General features: G+C 56.3%; 1 protein-coding gene across 4 annotated transcripts in view; it reads right to left on the bottom strand.

Annotated features, from left to right (window-relative positions):
- Positions 1-24,691, bottom strand: part of RASA3 (RAS p21 protein activator 3) — a 114,701-nt gene that overhangs the window by 55,629 nt on the left and 34,381 nt on the right. For 2 of the 4 annotated variants that reach the window (XM_032314229.1, XM_032314228.1), the window contains exons 2-3: positions 16,810-16,927; positions 4,904-5,007 (exon numbers count right to left, since the gene is read on the bottom strand). In XM_032314229.1, the coding sequence (XP_032170120.1) occupies positions 4,904-5,007; positions 16,810-16,927 (222 nt within the window). Of the gene's footprint in view, positions 1-4,903; positions 5,008-16,809; positions 16,928-17,454; positions 17,668-24,691 lie in introns of those variants that run through there. The other 2 variants (XM_032314226.1, XM_032314230.1) reach the window with 2 other exon arrangements.

Below are 24,691 nucleotides of genomic sequence, written 5' to 3'. Positions count from 1 at the left end.
CATGGAGCCCAATGCAGGGCTTGAACTCATGACCTGGGATCAAGACCTGAGCTGAGATCAAGAATCTGATGCTTGACCAACTGAGCCACCGAGGCACCCCTAGAAAGAGTATTTTATACGGCATCAGAAGCTTAATACCAAAATTAATAGTACCATACAGAACTGTAGTCCAGATTTTCTCTAGACTTGATTTTTTGGGGCACTTGGGTGGCTTGGTGGGTTAAACCTCTGCCTTCAACTCAGGCCATGATCTCGGGGTCCTGGGATCGAGCCCCACATCAGGCTCCCTGCTCAGCAGGGAGCAAGATTCTCTCTTGCTCTATCCCTCTGCCCCTCCCCACCCCATCTGAAGTAAATAAATTTTTAAAAAATCAGGTCTTTTTTTTTTTTTAAAGATTTTATTTATTTATTTCACAGAGAGAGAGAGATCACAAGTAGGCACAGAGGCAGGCAGAGGCAGGGGAAAGCAGGCTCCCCACTGAGCGGAGAGCCCGACGTGGGGCTCAATCCCAGGACCCTGAGGTCACGAATGGAATTGAAATCAAGAGTCAGACATTTAACTGAGCCTCAGGCACCCCTTAAGATTTTATTTTTAAGTAATCTCTACACCCAACTTGGGGCTCGAACCTATGACCCCGAGATCATGCTCGCCTGCGCCAGCCAGTCACCCCCACAGTCCAAACGGAAGGATGTTTCCTGTTTTGCCAAACAACCATCTGAAGAGACTGGACAACAGTAGATAACTTTTACTGTGATTTCACATTTCACTGGCAGTGGGGTTGTTGATATTGTGAAGCTACGAGGCTTGTATAGTAAAAATTTCCTAGGTCATCTTGGGAGGAAGTATTTCTCGAGGCACGATGAGACTATCCACAACAGCAGATGCCCCCTTGTTCTGCCAACTGGCAGTGCTATTTGATCGTCGAGGACTACTGAAGCAAGGGAACGCAGGAATAATTGTGGAGTCCTGTAGGGCTGAAGCAGTATAGTGGGATAATTCTTCTAGGATATTTATTAGATTACACGGGGTAGTTTCACATCAAGCAAATTCTTCCCAGGGGGCCAATATGCCTATGGCCAATTCTAGCAGTTATCATACCTAAAGCCCTTTTGGTTCTATGAGGGACTGTGGGGTGTGTGGGCAAGAAGATAGACAGATGGGTTTTTACAAATCCACTGAGTTAATGCATTTGAAGGGTAGGATTTGGCTAGTTATTTTTCCACAGGGGTTTGCCAGTGTGGGAAGGTAATTAAGAGGCTGCCGTGGGAGCACAGCAAGACTGACTGGCTCCTGCGTCATCGTCCAGAGTGGTGCTACTGATGACTGGAAAGAAGAACTGGCACAGAAGGAAGATGGGGTCGTGCAATGCAAGGTTTATCGAGGTCACAGGAAGGCTAGAACCTAGCCCTGGTTTGATTAGAGCAGAAGCTCTTCCCAGAATTCCAATGACAGGGCTTTTTGTGAATCATTCCCCTGGAAATTAGTGAACCCAAGCATTACTAGTAAGTTTCATGGCTCCTCTTCTGCTCTGGGATGACCTGGCAGAGGGCGGCAGCATGAGGGCAGGTGCATGAGATGTGGCTGCAGCTTGACAGACTGTAGCGAAAGGTGAGACTTATTATATCTGTAGGGACCACACTAGGTCCCAGGTGGGCATATCTTAGACAAGAAATAAAATCACGGGCATGAAAAATGTCGAGACAGGGAGAGGAGGTTGAAGCAAGCGGGGTTAGGGTACTGCTGGGGAGGAGAAGCAGCGGTGCTGGGTTAGAGGCATCGCATGTGACCTTAGTCTGCGGGACGATGTGACTGCGGAGAGGAGTGAGGAGGGAGCATTTTGTATTTGGTTGGAGCGTGTGTCATGACACGCCCAGCAATTCTTAAGGGGGTCGTCCTGGGCTATGGCTTGGGAGAGCTTAACAACAGAGCTGGTACTCCAATCAGAGGGGGTTTCCTCTTTGATGAAACATAGTAGTAGAGTATTGTTATCTGGTTTTTCATCTTGAATGTGCATAGGAATTGAGAACAAACGGTAGGGATTCGGGGAACCTGGGTGGCTCAGTCAGTTAAGTGTCTGCTTTTGGCTCAGGTCATGGTCCCAGGGTCCTGGGATCAGGCCCAGTGTCAGGCTCCCTGCTCAGCGGGAGTCTGCTCCTCCCTCTCCCTGCACTGTTCCCCCTGCTGTGTTCTCCCTCTCTTTCTCTCTCTCTCTCAAGTAAAAGAAAAAGAAAAAGAAAAAAAAGAAAATGCAATAAAAGCCACAATGAGATACTACACACATCAAGACGGCACAAGTGGGTTAAAAACAAAAATGGACAATCTGAGCGCTGCGTGGCTCCCGGGACGCTCACGCGGCCGGGGAAGCTCAGGATGGCGCGCCACTCGGGAGAAGGTTGTTAGTCCCTAACAGAAGTCAACACGCACAGCAGCGGAGGGAAAATGTTTTCCCTCTCACCTTCTAGTTCCTCTCAGACTCTGCAAAAGGAGACTGACAAGAGAACAAGGGACGTTTATGAGCACGTCTCAAATGTACCAGGGGCGGGGAACTCAGCAGTGAGCCAGAACTTGCACTTCTGTAGCATCTTAACCAGAAACAACAAAAACTTTCAGAGACGAGGGACAGACCAAGGAAAGGCCACTGGGCTTCCACGACACAAACTGCAGGAAGGGGCCAGTGGCAGACAAAGATGGGTCACGTAGACCCCTCCAGTGTCACCGCCAGCCCCACAGGGCTCCAGGCTGGTCCCTGTGGTTAACTTCTACGCAAACTCATGTCCTGCTTTTCGGGCAGGCTGGAGAGCTTCTCCTGTATCCGCTTATTCTCAACTGCCTTCAGCTCCAATTAAACCCAGTGCCAAAGGGTGGCAGATTCTGCCATCTCTCCATATCCTGCAGATACCCCAGCAGTCTGCCTCTCAGGTGTCCTCTAAGAGGAATGAAATCCCGTGTCAATATAAAGATGCAGAAGAGCGTTGCTGGAAGTCTTGCAATCGCTAAAAACAGCCCAAACCTCCACCCAGGGATGAAGAGGTCATGGGTAGCACACCCACCTTTGCTGCACTAGGAGCGCAGGCGTGGGGGCACATGCTCAAGGAGGCTCCCACCAAAGGAGACACAAGGTAAGAGGAGCTTCTTGTGCAGCAGGAAGAATGCTCCCTCCCAACCAGCAGGTGCAGAAAAAGGGCCTCCCTGACCTGGGCTGGTATCTGCTGCCCTACTGTCCAGCACTGTGCAGAGTGACCCTCTTTAGGCGGAAGAAAACCCAGTCACATGCTTCCATTCCCCAAAAAGTGCGCAGTGTGTGCCCGGGGCTAGAACAGATCTGAGTGAGTGCAGCTTTATGGGTTTACCAAGTGGGCTTTGGGTGGTGGGACAAATTTGGGGCTGGAAGTGGTGCACCACAGTGGTGGAAGGTGGTAAACAGACTTGGTGGGTGAAGGCGCAGGGCGAGGCTGGAGAGCGGTGAGTGTCACGTGACAGTGCAGGATGCGGAGACCACATGCAGGACCACGGACGGTAGGTAATGGTGGAGCGGGTGGTGAAGAGGAGGAGGGTGAATGGTGGTGGTCTGGTGGTGCACAGGGTGGACAGTGGGTAGCAATGGTGCAGGAGGGTGGATGGCTGCCGGTGCATGATGGGTAGAGGGTGGTACGTGGTGATGATGGGTTTCTGCTCTTGGTAGGAGACGGCATCTTGTCCTGGCATGAGTAACTCATTCTTCACCATGTCATCCCCATCTCCCCCACCTCACCCTCCACTAGGACCACCCCCACCATTTTCCAGTCCTGTGTATGTCCCAGCACCCATCGTCCACCTGGTGGTGCACACCCGTAACGAGAAGACATCCTGGACTTCTCCCTTCCCATCAGCCTCCACGTTCAGCCGACGACGCCAACCAACAACGCCTCTAAGTGAAGTCTGCAGTGCGCGATCTAAAGCGAGGTGAAGACTTGAGACCCTGGCTGGCTGCAGGTGTGAACGCCAGGTGAGCCCTAACAACTGTCTGGCTGGTCTGCACCAGTTTGTTCAGCTGAAGACACACCTGCAGGACAGGACGGTGACATAGTCCCAGCGCACCCAGAGAACAGGCTCCTGCACCTCTTAAGTGCACTCAGACATGTTTTCTTCTGACTGAGAATCAGCCGAGGAACCCCACAAAACTGTGGAGCTCCAGGTTCAGCCCAGAGACTGTGGGTCCACCAGCACGGGCAGGGGCTGGGTCCTCCGCAACAGAGGACAGAGGTCGAGCCCGAGCTCATCGCTGCGGGAGCAGTCCCAAGTCAGAAGGCAGAGGCAGAGGCCTCCTGGAGTTGGGAGTGCGTTATCGGAGCCCCGTGCAGGTGGTGGTGTACGTGAGTGCCCAGCGGGGCCCACACCCAGGCACCTTCTTGCTCTCAGGCTCTGCTGCCCCACCCCGCTTCTCCCTCTCCAGGAGCACTCCACCGGCACGTTCACACGTCTCACCTTAATCCGTCCCAATCCCCACGGAGGGCTGTCAAGAGTCAGGGACAGGTGCGGTCTGGGGATTTCAAGGGGGGTGTCCTCTGCACACTGACCCCTCAGAGAAGTCACCCGGGAACAGGCCTGGTGGTCACTGTAACCTCACTTTGAAGGAGAACTCTGAAGCCCTTCTTCGTGAGCTCGTGCTGTGAAGTTCTCTACATGTTGACCGGGCTGGGGGACACTCAGGCAGCTACGGGGGGCTCAGGAGGTCCATTCAGGGCATGGGGGACACCACTGCCAGGCCAGCCAGGTACCCACTGCCACCTCCCAGAGCTGCTCAGCACAGCCAAAAACCCAGGCTGAGAATGCTTTGGGCTCAGGGCAGAGAGCTGGGGGAGAGGCCACACGCGCGACAGAATGAGGCAGAGAGAACAAGACAAGACCCATCTCGGTACCCACCTATGATGGAGTCCCTGCGGAAGACATCTCTGTCGAAGACGTAAAAGGACAGGTGCCGAAAGCTCCGAGGGATCTCGCAGTAGAAGTCCTCTCCATAGAAGGGGCTGAGAAGCAAGCAGAACGGACTCCGTTAGGTGAGCCGGCCAGTGTGGGGCGGCCCACTGAGCACCAGCCTCGGGCGCACACGCAGAATCACGCTCCCACGTGTGTCAGCAACACGCCACGCCGGGTCTCACGTGTGCGATGCGGAACTGTGGTTTGCTTGCTGGGGTGCAAATGTGGTCCCCACTGTCGGCCCCAAGGCCCATCACCCGGAGTGATCAGCTGCGGGCAGAGAGCTCCGCGCAGGGAGCATGAGTCCGCTGTGTGTGTCTGGGTTGGACCCAACACTCCAGGACCACGAGGACACATGGGATGTGCGGGTGGGCCTCCCTTCACGCGCGTCCATCCAACTTGGCTTGCCAGGTGCAGACCCCACTGCTCTCCTTCCCCAGAAGTTGGGCTGTAGTCTGCACCTGGCCCTGGGGAGAGGACCCCTGGCCACGGGTTGACCCTCCACACAGACCCCGCACCAGCATCCCCGTGCACAGAGACCCAACATGAACCACAAACCCCAGTCAAGGTCAACAAACAGGCCCCCAGCTGCTCAGCTGGGCCAGGCTGAGTCCGCTTGTGAGGTGTGCAGAGAGCAGACCTCCTGGAAAAGGCAGGGCCCCCGACCGGCTGCAGCTGGTTACAGGATGGCCCGCCACTCCCTGCGGCACCCTCTGACCCTACCCGTTCCCACACATGCCATGGCCAAGGTCCGAAGTCGGGAAAGCTAATGGGGTATGCTGTGCTGGTTAGGGGAGGAAGATCACGCAGTCCTGGCCAGGCTGGAGTAACAGCGGAGAAGGGGACAGAGTGCTGCCCGGCCATGGAACCCCCTGCGAGGGACACGGATGGCGGGGCACTCCAGCTGGTCCTGAGACGACTCTCCCCACCACACCTGAGCATATCTGAGGTCAGAGGGCACACCGCGGTTGGCGTCAGAAAGCACTGTTCTTTCTCTGGGGCCCCAAGGCGACGGGGCCTCTCCCTCTGACCAGTGCCAGGGCCCCACAGAACGTGCTCTTGGTGCCATGACATGGGGTCACCCATGTGTCTGTCTCCCGCCACCTGCCTCAGCAGCAATAGTCCGCTGTCTTCAGACACAGGCACGTGATCTGTCAAAATCACCAGCGGGTGCCGCACACGCGTCTCGACTCTGTCCCTCGGAATCAGCTCAGCAAGGCTCGGGGAGCCCAGAATGGACAGAGCACGTGGACCCTTCCCAGGGTCCGAGGGAGGCACCACCCATGAGGAAAACAGACGTAGGACATGGGCAGGGCTCCACCCACCCTCCACGGCCCAGGTAGGCTGCTGGAGTCCCAGCCCCGGCTCGTGCGGCCAGGCAGGGAGAGGGAGCCGAGCGGAGGGGCTGGGTGCAGCCCACGCCAGGCAGTGGCTGAGGAGGGGGGCCCGGCCTTCGAAATACGGAAAAGGCAGAGCAGTCGGCCCCCCGTCAAGAGGCAACGTGTCCACAGTCCGTGGCCGTGCAGGCTGACCTGTGGACAGACGAGGGCACAGAGGTGCCGGGGTCACCCTGTCTCCTCCGGCCAGTAGCTGAGGGCTGGCCTGGACGGGTGGGAACAGAGGATGTGAACCGTCACTGAGGAGACCCGCCTGAGCCCACCGGTCCAGACACAGTGCCCAGCACCGGCAGTGTGCAGAGCGGACCTGCCGGCTGGGAAGAAGAGTCAACGGTGGCCCCTGAGGGCCCAGGGCTATTGGGGCACGGGAGGGAATAATCCAGAAGCACGTGAGGCAGGCAGGGGCCTGGGGTCCTGAAGGACCAGGCCACAGTGAGTCGGACAACAGCCAAGAAAGCAGCCGCAAAGGGGAAGGCATTTGAGCCACTAGGGAGCTGCCGTGCGGCAAAGCAGAGCGTGTTGGACCCAGGACTGCGTCTGGAAACACCGGATGGCTGCGTGTGTGCTGCTCACTCACTGAGCAAGACCAGAGCTGGGGGCGGGGTGGGGACCCTGCTGTCCTGAGGGTCCGAGGGTGCAAAGAGTGCCATGCCACCAAGCCGTCATCGTGCAGACGTCAGCACCGCCTCGCAGGCCTCACACGGAGGCCACACACCCACACATTTGTCTGGGCATAGGCGCCTCCAGGGAAAGCCACGTGTGACTCTGTCTGAGCTCTCTCCTCACACCTCCCGGGGCCCCATCCGCGCGCACGGGGCTCTGCTCCTCTACTCTCCACGGAGAGCCAAACGTAATTTGCTCAGGCCGCGAAGCAGAACCATTGGGACGGGGTTTTAGAAAACACAGGTCCCTGGGCCCCACCCCAGACAAGCCTCTCCGGGGTTTAATTCCTTTAATTCCACAGCCACACGACCAACACGAGCTGCGAGGTCATCGCAGTCTCCAGATCACCCCGTGTTACACATGGGCCACACACGGATTATCTTCAGAGACACAGAACCCCAACTCATACCCTCAGACGTGCCACTCGGGGCAAGGCTGCCCCCAGAGGCCATAGGACACAAAGGTGGCACCCGAGCCCAGAGGAGAGAGCCAGACCACAGGGAGTCACGTAACATGTGAGTCGTGGCAGCAGGAAGCCCAGCCTGGGTGGCAAGCACATGCCCGGAGGGGCCGACGGAGTCCCAGACACAGCACGGGCCTGACCTCGCAGGCTGCAACTGCGGACGCCCGCACCCACGGACCCCACCTCGTCCCTGCCCCCCTGAGCGAGGTGCCCCCCTGAGCGAGGTGCCCCAGGAAGACACTGCTTCCCTGGGTGCCCTGACTCATAATCACACTCAGGGGCCTGTTCCTAGAACCTCCCTGTGCTGCCTTACTCCTCCATGATCTCAACTGTTGGCTGAAAAAAAGGAACATGCAGGAACAAGAATGTTTCCGAGAACGTGAAACTAGAAATAAGGGTGACAAGTGTGAGATGTGGCGAAGTCAGAGCCTGCAGGAGCACAGCGGTGCGGCCACTCAGCAACAGCAGCGCTTCCCTGAAACGGCCAGAGCAGGGGGACGCACGCCCCCACAGACACTGTGGCCTGCGAGCTGGCGGCTGCACTCACAGCAGCCGAGAAGCGGCAGCAAGCCCCGTGTCCGTCGGCAGAGCCGGCGCAGATGAACAAAGTAGGGTCCGTCGACCCGGACAGTGTGGAGCTCAGACGCCTGCTGTCACGGACGAACACTGAAACCACGGTGCTCAGGGAGACAGGCCACAAAAGGCCACACACCGTGCGACTCCACGTTCCCCCGAAAAGGCAAGTACGTAGAGAGAAAGTGGCTGGAGCCACAGGAAGTGGGCAGTGAAGGGTCACGAAAATACTCCACAACTGACGGCCATAGCTCCAAACGTACTGAAAGCCACAGAATTACACACCCGCCAGAGTTACTTACAGGGTATGTGAATCAGATCTCAATAAAGCCATTTTTTTAAAACCAAAATTTTAAAAATACATAAGGATGTCAGAAAGTGAAAACCAGAATTAACATTACAGGGTATATGCTAGACTTTTTTCTCTGAAGATCTATGAATATAGAACACAAGTAGATACAGATGGAAACAGATATTTTTACAATAAAAGTAGGATCCCGGGGTGCCTGGGTGGCTCAGTGGGTTAAGCCTCTGCCTTCAGCTTAGGTCATGATCTCAGGGTCCTGGGATCGAGCCCCGCATCGGGCTCTCTGCTCAGCGGGGAGCCTGCTTCCTCCTCTCTCTCTCTCTGCCTGCCTCTCTGCCTACTTGTGAGCTCTGTCTGCCAAATAAATAAATAAAATCTTTAAAAAAAAAAAAGTAGGATTCCATTACATATCCCCATATACCGTTCACTTTTTCCTTTAATATCATGTCATAGATCACTTTCCGAATACATATATTAAACGTCAGTTGCCAGCAGGCCTGAGGTCTGAGCGGGCACATCTGCGGGACTCTCCTGTCCCAACCCTGACGGTGCCCGGAGCAGAGTGGCCAGTGCACGGCCGCCCACCTGTCACAGAGCAGCGCCAGGCACGTGCTTGGCTCAAGGCTGCTCGCCGCCGGAAGGTTCCGGCGTGGGACACAATGCGACCGTCCGGAACGTGAGGACAGATTCGGCCCACACGCCCACCAACACACCGTCTCACCGGCATCTACAAACTTGGCTCACATGACGGCAAAACGACCTCCTGCTTCGTTGGCAACATTTGAGTCGTCGGCGCAGCTCAGAGTCAGGCACGTGTGCTTTCGCGGCGGCGCTCTGGCCCGTGTTCTAGGCACGCCCCCCTTCTTGCGTTCAGGGTAGCCGTCCACTGAGAACTCCCAAGGTGGCATTACAGACTAGATGATGGATAACTGACACAGCAGATAAGAGACACCTTTTCAACTGGAAACACCACGAAGCTGCCGGTGCCGTCTGTCATCGATGGGCAAGGACTGGCGTGCGGTCCTGCCTTCTCCAAAATGTGTCCCAGCACAGAGCAGCCATGTCCCTGCACTTGGGAGCTGAGGCTGCCCAGGGAGGCAGTGACATCTGTCTGGGGCAGGAGGGCCGACGTGGGGTGCAGCGCAGCGGGCACCCCTCTGCTGAGGGCCCCCACCCCAGGGCACACCGAGCCGGTCATCCGGTCAGCCCCACCCCCGTCCCAGGTCAACAGGAAGTCCGTGCTTGTCTCTTCGCGGCTGTGGAGTCGGAAGCGTGTTCCCAGAGAGGAGGGAAACCAAGGCACTCTCCCATCCCCGCCCCTCTCCATGTGCTGGGCCAGACAATGTCTCCTTTCTGGGGAACTCAGAGGGGGCCCAGCCACTGCCTCCCCTTCCTTCCCATTAGCGCCATAACCCGGGGTCTCTGTCCACACAGGCCCCGCTTTGTCCCCAGCCGAGGTCAGCAGCAGCCAGATGCATGAGTCACGCCCCACTCGCAGCCTCGGGGCTCCAGAACCCTCCTTCCAAATAAAGAGAAAAGCAGCCCACAGGACTTGGCTTGCCTTAAACACTGCTGTGTGACAGAAGAAGATTAATGCGTGCGGTCGCATCCGCTTGGAGGCCCTCGGAGGGCGGCCAGAGTGGCAGGCTCTTTCCCTCGGTAATTGCTGGGAGCGAGCTCTCGCAGAGAGGGAAGAAACCCTCCTGCCTCCTGCCCAACACGGAGCGGAGCTATCTATAAGCTCCGACAGGCCAACCTCCTGCCTTCCTCCCACTCCTCCCAGAGCCCAGATGTGCCGCCCGGGGCTCAGTCCCCTCCTCTGGGACCCGCGCAGAAACCGCCGAGTCTCCGTGAGTCATTTCCCAGCATCTGCTGAGGCGGGCAGCGCCCCACCCCCACCAGGGCGGCCGGCCCTGCGGCCACACTGTCTGCTCAGGAGAAAACCGCTGCACGCCTGGTCTTCTCTGGGCTCAGGCTCTGTCGCAAACGCCGCAGTTTATTTCCCAACATCTGGGCAGGGAGCGGAGGGGCGGGGCTGCCTGGGCGGCTCCCGATTTGGGGTAGAAGGAAAGGCAGCCCAAGAATAGGAACCCCACTCCGAGCCTCTCTGTGAGAGGGCCGTTCTGACAGAGGCCGATGCCACAGAGAAGGCCACCCTGGGGGCCGAGCGTCTAGGCTCCCCGAGGGAGATCAGGGCCCACCCCACAGCCCGACACGGCCTGGAAGCCTGGCCGGCAGGGCGGGTCTTCCAAAAAGGGCAACAGCCCATCTCCAAGCAGCTCAGAGCTCAGCTAATGAAATGTGCCTTGTACGCTGTGAACCAAAAGCTGGATTAAACTTTCATTAAACCAAATGCTGTTCAACTGTCCACAGGAGATGAATGAGAAATGCCAAGGAGTCAAGGGCTGGCAGGGCCCACGGGGCCGCTGAGCAGGAAGCGTCCGTGTCTCCCTCTGCAGCAGGCGTGGGCGGCAGGGAGGCCTGGGACGCGCAGAGCCAGAAAGGAGCCTCGGAGGCACAAGCCTCCGCTGCCAGTCATCCTCACAGGCCCTCGGGCAGCGGGAAACCTCTGGGTTTCTCCTCACTTCCTCCAGACCTCCCTGCGTGGCCTGGCTCCCTGGCACCCGCGAGCCTTCCCCACAGAGCTCTCCCTTCCCATCAGACGCTGCGTCTCCTTGGGAGAAAGGATGCTGAGCCTCTGTGGGAGCCCCAACCCCGACTCAGGTCACCCCGGGGATGGGCAGCTCCTGGACAGAAAGCTGCTCTGATCCCACAAAGGACATGGGTCGTGTCGTGTGGCACGCTGCACATTTGCAGCCGGGATAGGAGGGATGTAGCTAAGCCTCCGCAGGAAGGAGAGAGTCTGAGGTCAGATCCCAGTGTCTGTCCCAGTGCCGGGCAGAAGAGTCACCGGGCCAGTCGCCACACTCGTGGGGCTCCGGGCAGAGACGTGGGCATAAACCCCCAAGGGTCAGTGGCGGCTGCTGCACATCACAGATCCAGAGGGCATCGAGGGTGGTGGCCTGGCAGGCAGGGCCAGAGGGCCCCAGGTTAGCATCAGGCAAGCACTGGACCAAGCAGGAAATGTTCTTTTTTCTTTTTCCTTTTTTTTTTTTTTTTTTAAAGATTTTGTTTATTTATTTGACAGAGATCACAAGCAGGCAGAGACGCAGGCAGAGAGAGAGAGAAGCAGGCTCCCCACTGAGCAGAGAGTCGGATTCAGGATCCTGAGATCATGACTTAAGCCCAAGGCAGAGGCTTGACCCACTGAGCCCCCCAGGCGCTCCAAGGCAGGAAATGTTCTTAAAGGGGCTCACACTCTTCCCCAAGCACCAGGACCCAAACTGGGGATTCCTCCGGGAGCACCCCAGAACAGTGGGGGCATGAATTCACCGACTCCAGCTGACAAGGACTATCTGAGCCAAAAGCTTGAATTTACGTCCCAAAAACTTTTTTTAAACTGGAGAAATTAGAGATAAAAGTAAGTATTAGGAGAAACCGTTAGACGTACAGCCTCCTAAACCAAAATCAGCATTTGCTCATCCACAACTCGGGATTTACTGAAAACCTCCAGGAAGATGGAGTCTGTCGTCCTGAACCACAGACTCCTCGCGGTCCCTTTCGGAGTCTAACCCAGGCAGCGTGTCCCCCCCAGGACGGGAGCTGCAGGGTCCCCCGGGCAGGAGTCGGGTCTGGCACACAGCAGCGCTGGGCTCTGAGTGACGGGCATTTTCCAGGAGCAGATGGGGGCTGACTCGTCACAGACCCACACGCTCTTTAATTCCAGTTTGGAAGCGCACACCCGTCCTTCCTGGGAACGACCTCTCCTTTGGGAACTTTCTCAGCAGGAACGACAGGATGTGAGGGCTACAATTACGCCGTGTAGACAAACACGGTGATGGGCGAGCTCCTCCTCACTTTGCTCCAGAAAGTGGTTATTTTACTGTCTAACTTCTAATCTTATGTAAAAAAGCAAAAACAAAAACATCCCCCATAATCCCACTACCCGCCCGAAAATAACCACATTGACATTTATGTCCACATATTCCAGACCATTCTGGAACAATCCCAGTTTTCAGAACAAGAGGGAATCTTACTGCGAACACAACTTTGTGACCCTCCGTTAGCAGTCGTCAGACACCAGCACACTCTGGGCCGAGCGGCCACTGTTCCCACTGGAAGGTGAGAAGCCTCTGTGGGAAGCCAGGCCAGCGCCAGGGGGTGGCCCCTTCCCCACAACAGAAACCAGGTGAGAGAAGGCAGACAGAGACCGCCTGGGGGTGGGGGTCTTGGAGTGGCCCTGGGGAGAGGCTCGGCACCCCAGCCCCGTCACAGTGGCCGCTGGGGAAGGTGCGGGTCAGATCAGGAAGTTTGGGGCAGCTCCTCTTCGGGCCAGGAGCTGTGCCCACACGTTGTAGGCATTTTGTGGGAAAAGGGAGGCAACGCCATCCTTGAAATAATCACACATGTTGACAAAAGGAAATGAATATAGAGTACTTTGGGGAATATTCTTGCAAATGAGCGGCCCAGCATTGTTTTTACTTGTTTTGTTCACATAACTAGAATATGCTTCTTTCACTGGAGAAAGTGGTGATTTCCTCCGTGATGGGACCTTCCCTAGCCCTGTCTGGGAAGCAGGAGGCAACTCTCCGGGTGGGTCATCAGGTGCTCTCCGCACGTGTGCCGTGCTGTCTGGGGCGGCAGCTGCCTCTGAGCCCCGATGTGACGGCCCAACATCCTGGGGCCTGAGGTTAAGCCAACCGACCATGAGCGGCCACTGAAGGGAGAGCACGATCACAGCCACAGAAGTTACGTGTGAACAAGGTTCATGCTCAACATCAGGAAGGTATTTTCCTAGTAAGACAGAAACTTTGCCCCAAATCGCTTTTCTAGAGAATGGACAAGGCCAGGAGGAAAGGACTGGGGCTCCCCAGTGCCAGACCTCATGAGCCCTTCCAAGAAGGTCTGCAGCCGAGCCTCCCCAGTACCCTTTCCCACAGCCGAAGGAAAGCAAAGGACAAACTTGGGCCTTTCCCTAAGTTACCCGCGGCGGAGTTACTCGTGGGGAACAGCCTCACGCGAGTGCCGGGGACACCTGAGCAGCACGGTCCCCGCCCAGGGGCCCCGGGACGGCCTTCCGCTGCGAAGGGAGGGAGTCTCTCCGACACGTTCCGTCTGTACGTCTGAGTGCAAAGACAGTGCTGGACAGCAGCTGAGTTGGGGACTGACCCTACCCCCAAGGCCCGGACAGGCCGCCATGCCCTCTGGCTCTTTTGAGTTCAGAGACCAGATGGAGGCTCTTCCTTCCCGCAGGGACTTTCCCAAATGCAGCAGCTGATCGGAGAGGAAACACTGAGGCCCGCAGGCACGAGCTGGAGAGAGGGAAGACTCCGGCACTCCTCGGAGGTGATGACCGAGCGCTGCCCACACTGGGGGCCGTGGGCAGGGCCGGCCTGGCCCCCAGTGCGCCCGCTTCCTTCGTGCTGGCAGCTGCCGTCGGAGCCTCGGCCTTCCTCCCCGCCTCAAAGCCGGCAGAGCCTGCGGACGGGTCTTCCGCTTCCGGCCTCCAGCCACGGCTACTGGAGCCGCATCTTCACGTGTCGTCTCCCTGCAGCCGCCCTCGCGCACCGGCTTCTTCCCGCTCGCCTCCGAGTCCTCGTGAGACAGGTCTGGACGTTCTTCTGCTCTGTCGCTAACCCCTCCTTCCCGTTTCCTGTGTGGCGGGGGTGTCTGGAGCCTTCCCGTTCACCCCTCCTCCCTCCGGCGAACCCATCCAGCCGTTTACTCGCCCAGTGACGTTCCATTCAAGTCCTTGGGTCCTTCATTTCCGGGAATTCTACCTGGTGCTTTCGGAAACTGGGCTCATCACTCTTTACCGTTCCTCATCTCAGTCACGTCTGCAACCTTGTCTTACTTACTACTTCAGAGTCACTGAATCTTGTCGGCAGACCTTCTGCAAACGCTTCAGGTCTGATTCTGTGGTTTTTCTTGGCAAACGCACCAACACTTCACCTCCTTGGGTTCTTCTGTACTTTTCCTCAGAGATCACAGAGGAAGATTCTTCGAGGCCTGGACTGAAGGGTACGTCTGGACTTGCTTTGACTGGCATTTCGTCACCTCTGAGGACGTTACAACTATCCAGGACTACGGCAATGCCCGTGCATGGCTTCTGGATTCAGGCGTGCACACTCACAAGAGAGCTAATTTTTTATTTCAAATACTTGGCAGCAAATGGAGGCAGCACTTTACCTTGCTAACTTCTTTTATAGGGTGAGTTTCTTCGCCTTTTTGCCCAGACACTATAGTAGAGCTCTGGGGCTACTCGCCCACAAGGTCTACCAGTGTGAATGCAGTTTTTGTCTCAAAACTAAATGGTGAAATGCACCCATATTTTTTAAGTTCCTGGAATTATTTTGTGTTAGTGTCTTTCTTTGCTGTCACTTTTAACTTTCTGTTTAGAGCACCCTCTCCTTGTCAGTGCATTAGAGAAGCACTCAATAAATTTTCACTGAGGGGCACGTGGTGGCTCAGTCCGTTAACATCCGACTCTTGGTTTCAGCTGAGGTCATGATCTTGGGGTCCTGGAATCACATCAGGCTCCTGCTCAGTAGGGAACCTGCTCCAGATTCTCTCCCTCGGCCCCTCCCTCCCACACGTGCACGTATGCCTGTGCGCTCTCTCTCTCCAATGAATAAATCTTTAATACATAAATAAAAAAACATTCACTGAGCTAATAAATAAATAAACAAAAATAGCCAAGCTCATTAAAACTGTCCATAAGGAGAGCATGAATTTTCCAAGTCAGACCATTACCTCAGGGCACTGACTACAGGTAACTGGCTCCTTGCGACAGCATTTTGGAGGCTCCCACCTGATTCTGGCTGTTTCTCAGACGGCTGATCTTCTGAACGGACAGGGTGACCACATCATTACCCTGATTTAGCTCCGAGCTTCCCCTTCCTGCTCCAGAAGCACATTTCCTAGTATCACCAAATCCAGGAACCACAGTTTCCATTTCTAAACTTGTCTAAAATGTTTTGAAGATCAGGACCCCCACTCTCAGCCCTGCCTAAAACAGAGGTTCCCAAGCAGACTCTCTTCCTAGAGGTCTGGGCTCAGCAGGTCTGGGGAGGGCCCAGCTTCCCTGAGACCACAGTGACTTTCCAGGTATAGGACCTCCAGGCATCAATGCCAACTGTGCAAACACAGAAAGGGTTCACTCGGCCTCAGGACCGTGGACATAACCCAGAAGGTTACAGTGACATCGTGAGCCCTGGCCTCACCTCCAACACCAGCCCCAAAGCCAGGCGCGACTCCTGATGACTCAGGAGTTCTGTTTTCCTACAACGAATGATTCCAGAGACTCTGGAGCATGCCCGGCCCACACGCTGTGGCCACTTGGCCTCAGGGGTGCCTCCCAGTGCTGGGGGCCCTGTGCAGATGGAGAATGAAAGGAGCAGGAAATCCCTAACAGGTCTGTAAAAACCAAGTCCGGTCAGAACGTGCGGCTTGTGCCCTCTCAGAGAGAACCGTAGGAAGGGTACACTTGTTCTGCGAAAGCTGCTCTCAAACCAGAAACAGCTGTGTGCGTGGGTCCACACCACCCACACTTGTAAACACGGGCTTCCTGGAGGACCCTGCTCCACTCCACCAGCCACTTGGCGACAAGTGACTTGCTCAGGACCCCCACTAGCTGTGCTGGCTGCAAGCCACGAGGCCCGCCCCTGCTAAAACTCGCGCTTCTGGTTCTCTCTCCCCACCCTCCATGGAAACTGCTGTGACTTTTAGGGAGCCCTCCTGTCCCCGGGGTGTGGTCCAGGGGCGGCATCACGGGGAGACTGTCAGACTTGTCTGAACAGACAGCTGTCTCAACAAGCCCTCCGGTGGTGACTGGCCCTTAACAGCTGACCCTCCGGGGCGCGGATGTGTTCATCGTATGGCAAACTCTCCAAGGACCTGAGGACCTACTAGATGCTGCTCCTTCCAACCAACAATCTCTAGCGCTCTCAGCGAGTGCTGTCCGGGCCCCCCTTCCTCAGTGGGCATCACTTCCATGCCCATCTCAGATTTGTCTCTCTGGGAAAGTTTAAAGGAAGGTGGTTTTAAAAAAAAAAAAAGCTTCCCAATGTTCACCTGTCAAAATGCCTGACTGCTGCTATGTCCGGTGCACACCTTGACCTTCAGCCCATCTCTGACCAGAGGTGCCCAAACACGCCCCTGCAGTGGGTGACCGCTCCCCTGCAGCTGCAGGCTGCTCAGCCCGGGCCAGCACGAGCATTTGGGGACTGCCACCAAGACGGCAGCCCAGCGGCCCTGGCAGACGGGAGCTCACAGAACATTCCAGTGCCTCACGCACGCTGGGCAGTGTGGACAGCGGCCAGCGGCCCCTGTGTTCCAGGCATCTGCCACACAGAGGAAGCAGGCGGGGAAAGCAAACAGCAGGCATTACCAGAGCGACTTCTCCACAGTCTTGGTCCTGAAAACCTCCTCCCGGTCCAGGTTCACTGTGCAGTAGCAATCCCGCATCTTGTTTGGCCCCGGGTAAGTGGGAAGATTTTTGGCTTCACCTAAAAAGCAAATGTAAATATACCATCGATTTAGCGTACAGTTACCGTGTTCCCTTGCCAATCACAGGCACTTTTCCAAGTAATGCCCTTATTTCACAGCAATGCACCTGCTGTCCCTTTTATACACTCATTAGCTCTTTATATGTCTTTCTTGCTGCCACAATCAGAATATCAGAGAGCATACTACGTGTGGTGTTAGAATGCGAGGTAACATCCACATATCCTCCAAAACAAACTGATCAAAGTAGGAATCCATTAGGCTACGAATCAGGACTTTATTCATACTAGTCCCCTTAATTTTTTTTAATGTGTAAATTATGGTAAGATACATATAACTTAAAATGTATCATCTTAACCACTTTGAGTGCAGAGCTCAGTAAAGTATATTTATACTATTGGGCAACCAATCTCTAACTTTTTCATATTGCAGAACTGAAACTCTGCACCCACGCAACACAACCCCGTCCCCTCCCCCAGCACCCACCCTTCCACTTTGTGTCTGAAGCCGGCTACCCGAGGTAACTCACAGAAGTGATCAGTATTTGTCCTTCTGTGACTGCCTTCTTTCACCCAGCAAAATGCCCTCAAGGTTCATGAGTGTTGTAGCAAATGCCAGGATTTCCTTCCTCATCAAGGCTAAATATTTCATTGTACGGATGGGACCACATTCTGCTGATCCATTCAAATCCTGGCTCGCTTTGTTACTCTGAATTTGATTTGTCAGTACCAGGTCAAAGCTGGGGCAATAATTAAGGAGAAGGACCCTTTTAAAGAAAAAAAAAAGCATGGACTCCAGCTGTTTATCTTTTAAAAGATTTTATTTCTTTATTTGAGACAGAGAGAGTGAGTGAGCACACAAGCAGGGGTGGGGCGGGGGAAGGGGAGAAGCAGGTTCCCCGCTGAACAGGGAGCCCCACTCCGGGGCTTGATCCCATGACCCTGAGATCGTGACCCGAGCCAAAGGCAGACGCTTCACCAACGGCGCCACCCAGCACCCCTCCAGCTGTTTAAACACAGAGTGACTTGCCGGTTAGAGGTTAAGTCCCACGGGGAGACCTGCTGTTGGTCCAGTGTCCCCCTCCCATGTCCCCTGCACCACACGGAAGGAGAGAGCCTCGGGCAGCAGCAGGCCCTGCAGAAAACACCGCGGATCCCCGGCTCCTTGTGGGCCCCGGGGTCTGTCCACAATCACGACAGCACCGCAGTCTGTGTCCTCTCCTGGAGACTCACAAGTGCGAACAGGGTCGACAGCGCTGTCCACGGGCAGCTTGTGACACGGACACCCAGGCAGAGACCTTGTCTCCTCTGCGGAGGAAAAGCCTTGGGCCACCCCTCGCGTCTCAGAGGCCTCCGCTACGGCCCGTCTCCTGGGGCGCCCGCAGGCCCCCGACCCCGCCTCGGACGGCAGGGCAGCTCGAGCACCCAGGCACAGCGCGAACACTGGCGGTTCCACAAAGGGCCAAACTGCCTCACTCTTGCCAAAACTGAAGAAAGCAACAGACACCGACCCCAAACCAGAGCACCAGCTCCTCAGAACTCCGCACCAGAGGCCCCAGGTGCACCCTCGCCCGCACAACTCCCAACGGAACAGACATTCTGACTCTCTGGGGGGAACCAGCACGTTTAGAAGATGCCAGTTTGCAAATGGGCCCGCCTGAGTCTCCAGGGGGACTGAGACGAGCTCGGCTTGTTGGAAGCTTCTTGACTTTTCAGTTAATGTCTCTACAGACGCCCACACAGCGGGGTGGGGTTTCCGGGCCAGTGTACCTTATTTCTGACGAGCGTGTTCCTCCAGGGTTCCAAAGAGCAGCAGTGGAGTCGGCACACATGGTCCTTTCCTGCACACAGCAGGACAGGAGACCTGATTTTCTGGGCCTCAGTTTCCCCCACGGGAGGAGCACGAGAACACATGAGCTCTCCACAGCTCCTCCAGCTCTAAGAAGCTTTTACGTCAAAAGACTGCAGAGATTTGGGACGCCTGGGTGGCTCAGTTGGTTAAGCAGCTGCCTTCGGCTCAGGTCATGATCCCAGCATCCTGGGATCGAGTCCCACATTGGGCTCCTTGCTCAGCGGGGAGCCTGCTTCTCCCTCTGCCTCTGCCTCTGCCTGCCTCTCTGTCTGCCTGTGCTCGCTTTCTCCCTCTCTCTCTGATAAATAAATAAAATCTTTAAAAAAAAAAAAAAGATTGCAGAGATTTTCCTTTTGGGAATCACCAATGGCTCTTGGCAGGTGAAGAAAGAGAAAAACAATGAATGTTCTCCGGTAGAGCCGCCGGGTTACCACACTCCAGAACACACCACGTGCGCGTGAGCCAGGCCCACAGAGACACGGCCGAGCTGGTGAGAGGCACGTGAATCTGTGCCAAACCCGGCGCATGGGAAAGGTCCTGTGCACACACATGCAGGGGTGTGACCACATCCCACAGGGGCCAAAGAGTACGTGGTCCACGGGCCTCTCCAGAGCGAGGGTCAAGGGCAGCAGAGCCGGGCCCCCTCCGCTGCGCTGCCCGACGAGGCCATCCCCTCACACACGCCAGGCCCCAAACAGATGCTTTCTGTCTTCTGGTTCTGGTTTGGAGATCACCTGTGCAGCACTCACAAACCTTGAAACTTAAAACCAGCCTGACGTTGAGAACTTCCCGGCTGACATCTCGATGGTGAGAATCAGGACTCACCATGCTTCCCCTTAGAGTTTGTTTTGCTGTTGTTGTTGTTGTTGTTATTTTACAGCAAATGAGATATTTAGCTGCAAGTTCCTGTGTTTCATAAAAGGAGAAAAGAAACTTATTCGAAAGTCTCATGGGAGATGATCGCTGGGGGAAAATACGGAACTGAGATTTTCTTCCTGTTTATTCTCCAAAGAACCTCAGAACCAAGCAACAGTCACTGACATTCCACCAGTTGGGTCCCCTGAAGAGAGAAGGGAAAGATGTGCCTGAACCAGAGACACCCAGGGCGCCTGGGTGGCTCAGTCGGTTAACCGGCTGCCTTGGACTCAGGTCACAATCTCAGGGCCCTGGGATCGAGCCCCGCATTGGGCTCTCTGCTCAGCAGGGAGCCTGCTTCCCCCTCTCTCTGTCTCTGCTACTTATGATCTCTGTCAAATAAATAAATAAAATCTTTTAAAAAAGAGAAAGAGAGACACCGGACACCGCAGAAATGCCGGTGTGAGCACAGACGGAGCCACATTCCGCCGTCTCGGGGCCCCAGGCGGGGGGCTGTGAGGACAGTGCCACAGAGAGCAGCGGACCGACCGGAACCGACGCGGACGAGCTGCTCGGACCGGGAGGGCAGGGAGAGCAGGCAGCACCCGCAGCCACATCCTGGCGAGATCCTTACTGTTGGGGACCTCTTTGGGCGGAACAGGCTGAGAATGAGGCGTTTTCCCGAGTCTGCTTAGAGCCCCGCCGCAGAATGGGGGTGGGCATCTCAGCTCGCCTGTGTCCCACCCGACCACCTGCAGAACAGATGACCACTCCTTCCACGCTGACTGCTTAGCCCAATGGCTAGAGGCCATCTCCCTGCCTGGCTGCATGTAATGGGGCCTTTCTGCCCCTGACGAGAAACACGTCCCTCTTCCCAGCACATGGAGACGTTCTCGTAGGAAAGCAAAGCTGTCCCGGTATACAGCAGGTGCTGATCTATCTGCTGAATGAATGGATGAATAAGTGACCACCACATCAAAGAAAAATAAACCTTGGTTTCATTCTAAGAACCCAACCAGGGTCATTTTCCACCAGTCTTTCTCCCACTGCCTGTGTCTGGAACGGACACTGCGCCAACCAGATCCGATGGAGTAACCTGCTTCCACCTCCAAACAGTCAACCTATTAACACAAGCAGAAGGCAGCCGTGGACAGCAGTAACGACCCTGAATGAGCAGACTCTGGCTCCTATATCCAGGAAGCAGGCCCTGGGTAAGGGGGACAGAGGTTGTGATCTGAAAGTGTCATCGTTCCCGAGCCACCACTCTTTCTCGTGCCAGGAAAACCAAACCCTCGTGCCCGGGGCCTCGTGCGCCACCGGAGGGAGGGAAGACCCTGTGTGGACGTCCACACCTCGCTGCCAGGCCAAGGGACGGGGGGCCAGCCTGATAAAGAAGCCTCTGTCCTGTCCGGAGGGCCTCGAGGGGGCCAAGGAACAAGGCCGTCCATACCTGGAAGGGGGTGCTGGAGGTCACAGAGACCAGCACCTGAGGAGTGACGCCGGGGACCGCACTCAGCTGTGTCACCCCCGAGGGGTTGGAGGTGGTTGGCTGCCCTCCGGCACCCAGCAGAGGCGGCCATGCCCTCCGCATCCCCAGGAAGAGCAGGATGGAGGAAGGAGGGAAAGCCTCGCAGGGAAGCGTGCGGACGGCCGGCTCTCTGGACACAGCTGCTTCCTTCTGGCTCTGAGCCTCGGGGGCTCCCCTCCACGCACTCAGACCGACCACACCCACACGGCACCGGCGGGCCCTCCCCAGCCCGGTGCCTCTGCTCTGGAAGGGGAACACAGTGGGAGAACGCAGGCAGGCCTTTGGTCACTCTGGCTCAGAATACTCCATGGGCCCACAGGTTCTGGTGGCCAGGTGGCTTACTGTAACAACAGAAGAGTCTATGTCCCCCAGAAGATCGACTCCATGACTGAATATTCTATCTCCCTGAATGTACATTTTTTAATACCTTGCTAGTTTACCACTTCATAGTAAAGAGAATAAAACTCCACAAAAACAGATGAAACTGGGTTTCTAAATGGAGTTCCGAGCAGCCGCCCCTACGGCACTGATTCAGCAGGAGAACTCCACCCTGAGCTGCTCGGACGCCCCAGCACACCTGCTCCCTCTGCCTCCGGGGATCACGACCTGGGAAGGGCTGCTCCGTACACAGGCCAATTTGATTTCTGCCCAGAGGTCGTCGGGGCAGGTCAGAGACAAGCATAAAATAAGGCTGTTCTCAAGGCACCTGGTGGCTCAGTCGGTTAAGTGCCTGACTCTTGATTTCGGCTCAGGTCATGAATGCGGGATCAGGGGATCCAGCCCCGGGTCGAGCTCCGTGCTCGGCAGGAAGCCCGCCAAAGGATTCTCTCTCTCTGCTGCTTCTTGCACGCCGCCCCCCCAAATAAAATCTTAAGAAAGATAAGGCTGTTCACATGGAAATTAGAAGTTCAAAATAAATGAAAGGAAAGAAAATTGTATTTATCCAGCCCCAACACGTGCGACTCCGAGATCCATTGAACTCGGAGCTCCCCGGGGGGCTAAGGCAGGAATGGAAAGACGGCAGCGGGCGCGCTTCTCGGAATTTACTTGCCGGGGAGGGGGACACTGTTCTGGAGCAGCCCTCTGCTCGCCTCACACAGGAGACAGGAAGAGAGGGGGTGGGCACACGTCCGTGTTCGCTCTGTAAGAGGCGGCGATGCCCCGTGTGGTGACCACGAGCAGCAGGGCACAAATTGCGGACCCTGGGAAGAGTCTCTGCACGGGGGGGGGGGAGGGGGGGCTCCACCTTCTGTGCCCCCCGCCCAGTTCCAGGCTAGAACCCCGCCTACTGTGGACTCGGACCAGCATCGCCACCCTAACCCCCTCTCATGGCTCCCAGAGATACCGGATGGCCCACGTCCATGGAAGAAGCCTGGTAAGACGCCCAAGGATGACAGCAGAGCCAGCCCCCCGTCCTGGGACTGGGACGCCGCTGAGATCCTCAGCCAGGCCTCCGCCCTCAGACCCACAGCCTCCAGCCACACGACCTGCTCGCTTGTCTCCTCCCCGTGCATCCCACGACATGACTGGGTCTCCTTTCTTTCTTTCTTTGCCTCCAGCATCTGAAACAGCACACTAGCCTGGCAAGTAGCGAGCACCCGATAAATGTTCGCTCAACTCAACAGACCAGTACATACGACAATCAAATGGCCAGCCGGGTAGGGGTTTCGGAGTGCTGATTATGCATTTCAGCTTTCAAAGACCCGCCAAAACCCAAAGAGAGACTCCGCCTTCCTCCCCCTAGATGTGAGCCCAGGGAGCCCCACCCCACCCCCGGGGTCTGGGCTCTCCAGCAGCGACTGGGCAAAGACAGAGCCTCGTGGAGTCCACTTGGTCCCTGGAATAAGAACTTGCTCTGAGCCAAGTCAGAGCCCTGAGGCCACTGCTGGAGGGAAAGCACGAAGGTGCATGGCAGGGCAGGGAGCTGTCAGAGCATAAATGACCTCCCAGCACCTTTGTGGACCTAGAACCCATGAAGCACGTATCAGGGACCTGCAGCCCAGCCCACCAGCCAGCAGACTGCGACAGCCCCATGTAGGCCTCGGTGTACGTAAGATTCATGCAGCCAAATCCAGCCCATCCTGCAGGCCCCAAATGCCCAGCCCCAAAGCTGTGAGACACAAGTTGTTTCCAAGCCTTAGTGGTGAGGACAACTACACCAGGACACACACATGTCCTCAGGTTCGGGAGCTCATACATCAGTGGGTAAAGCATCTTCTTCCTTCCGTCCAGGTACACTGGTGATAATCTGAATCACGGGATTAGTCCGGTGACAGAGCGTCTGACACCTTGCAGCCATCACACTGCCAACTCTGTCACAGGCCTGAGGGCCTAGGAGGCCGTGTGCCGTGGGCACCGTGCGACAGCTACAGGAGCTACTCGGCTGTACCCACCAGGTCCGTTCCAATTCGGATTCCACAGACCGGAGAGGAGTAAATAAATGGGTTAGACAAGCTCCCAGGGAGGGCCAGATGAAGGGACAGCCGGGTCTGCAGGGACCTGTGCAGGTGGCCCGCCCGAGCTACCAGGTTGTGACCAATCCCTTCCTGAGCGGTCAGTGCAGCGGGAAAGGAGAGCAGAGAGGGTCCACCGTGACGCACTGTGCCGGCTGGTTGGACGTCCGGGTGCACCGTCATTTCGAACCTTCCTGACCAGACCAGCAGACTCGAACAAAGACAGTTAATGCCCCCGAGTGAGCGTTCAGGGCTCCCTGGGTTGCTGCCGGGGCCACATCAGAGAAGGACTGTACTCTCACCCGGTCTGTACCCCGATCCCGGGCAGGGGCACCCTTGCTGGTCCTGCAGCTACACTGCATTTGCCCACTAGAGAAAGGTGCCCCTGCCCTGACCTTTATGTCCGTTGTGTCAGGAAGCCTCAGACCCTGAGCCTGGGAGGGGAAGACGCTTTCCCATCCTCAGCCGACATGGTCATAAAAATACACAGATCTGGGCGCCTGGGTGGCTCAGTTGCTTGAGCAACTGCCTTCAGCTCGGACCAGGAACCCAGAGTCCCGGGATCAAGTCCCTCACCAGGCTCCCTGCTGCGGGGGGTCTGCTTCTCCCTCTGACCTTACCCTCTCATGCTTGCTGTCTCTCATTCTCTCTAACAGATACATCAAATCTTTAAAACACACAGTCTACAGCCCCTCCGGTGCTGGGACCTCAGGCTGTGGCCCCGCTGAGGCCGAAAGAACGTCCTGTACGGGCGCGACCCTCCAGTCTCAGCCCGGGGCACTCGGTCGAAGGGGCACTGAGACACGGCCTTCCCCCGCCACAGCTCTAACTTTTGAGTTAGTGGATGCCATTTAAAAACAAACGGGTTTGGGCGCCTGGGTGGCTCAAGTGGGTTAAGCCGCTGCCTTCGGCTCGGGTCATGGTCTCAGGGTCCTGGGATCCAGCCCCGCATCCGGCTCTCTGCTCAGCAGGGAGCCTGCTTCCTCCTCTCTCTCTCTGCCTGCCTCTCTGCCTACTTGTGATCTCTGTCTGTCAAATAAATAAATAAAATCTTTAAAAAATAAAAAAGTAAAAAAGTA

This window comes from Mustela erminea, chromosome 15 (assembly GCF_009829155.1).
Source record: "Mustela erminea isolate mMusErm1 chromosome 15, mMusErm1.Pri, whole genome shotgun sequence".
Lineage (NCBI taxonomy): Eukaryota > Metazoa > Chordata > Mammalia > Carnivora > Mustelidae > Mustela > Mustela erminea.
Note: the sequence above shows the minus strand (reverse complement) of the source record. Positions and strands in the feature narration are given on the sequence as shown.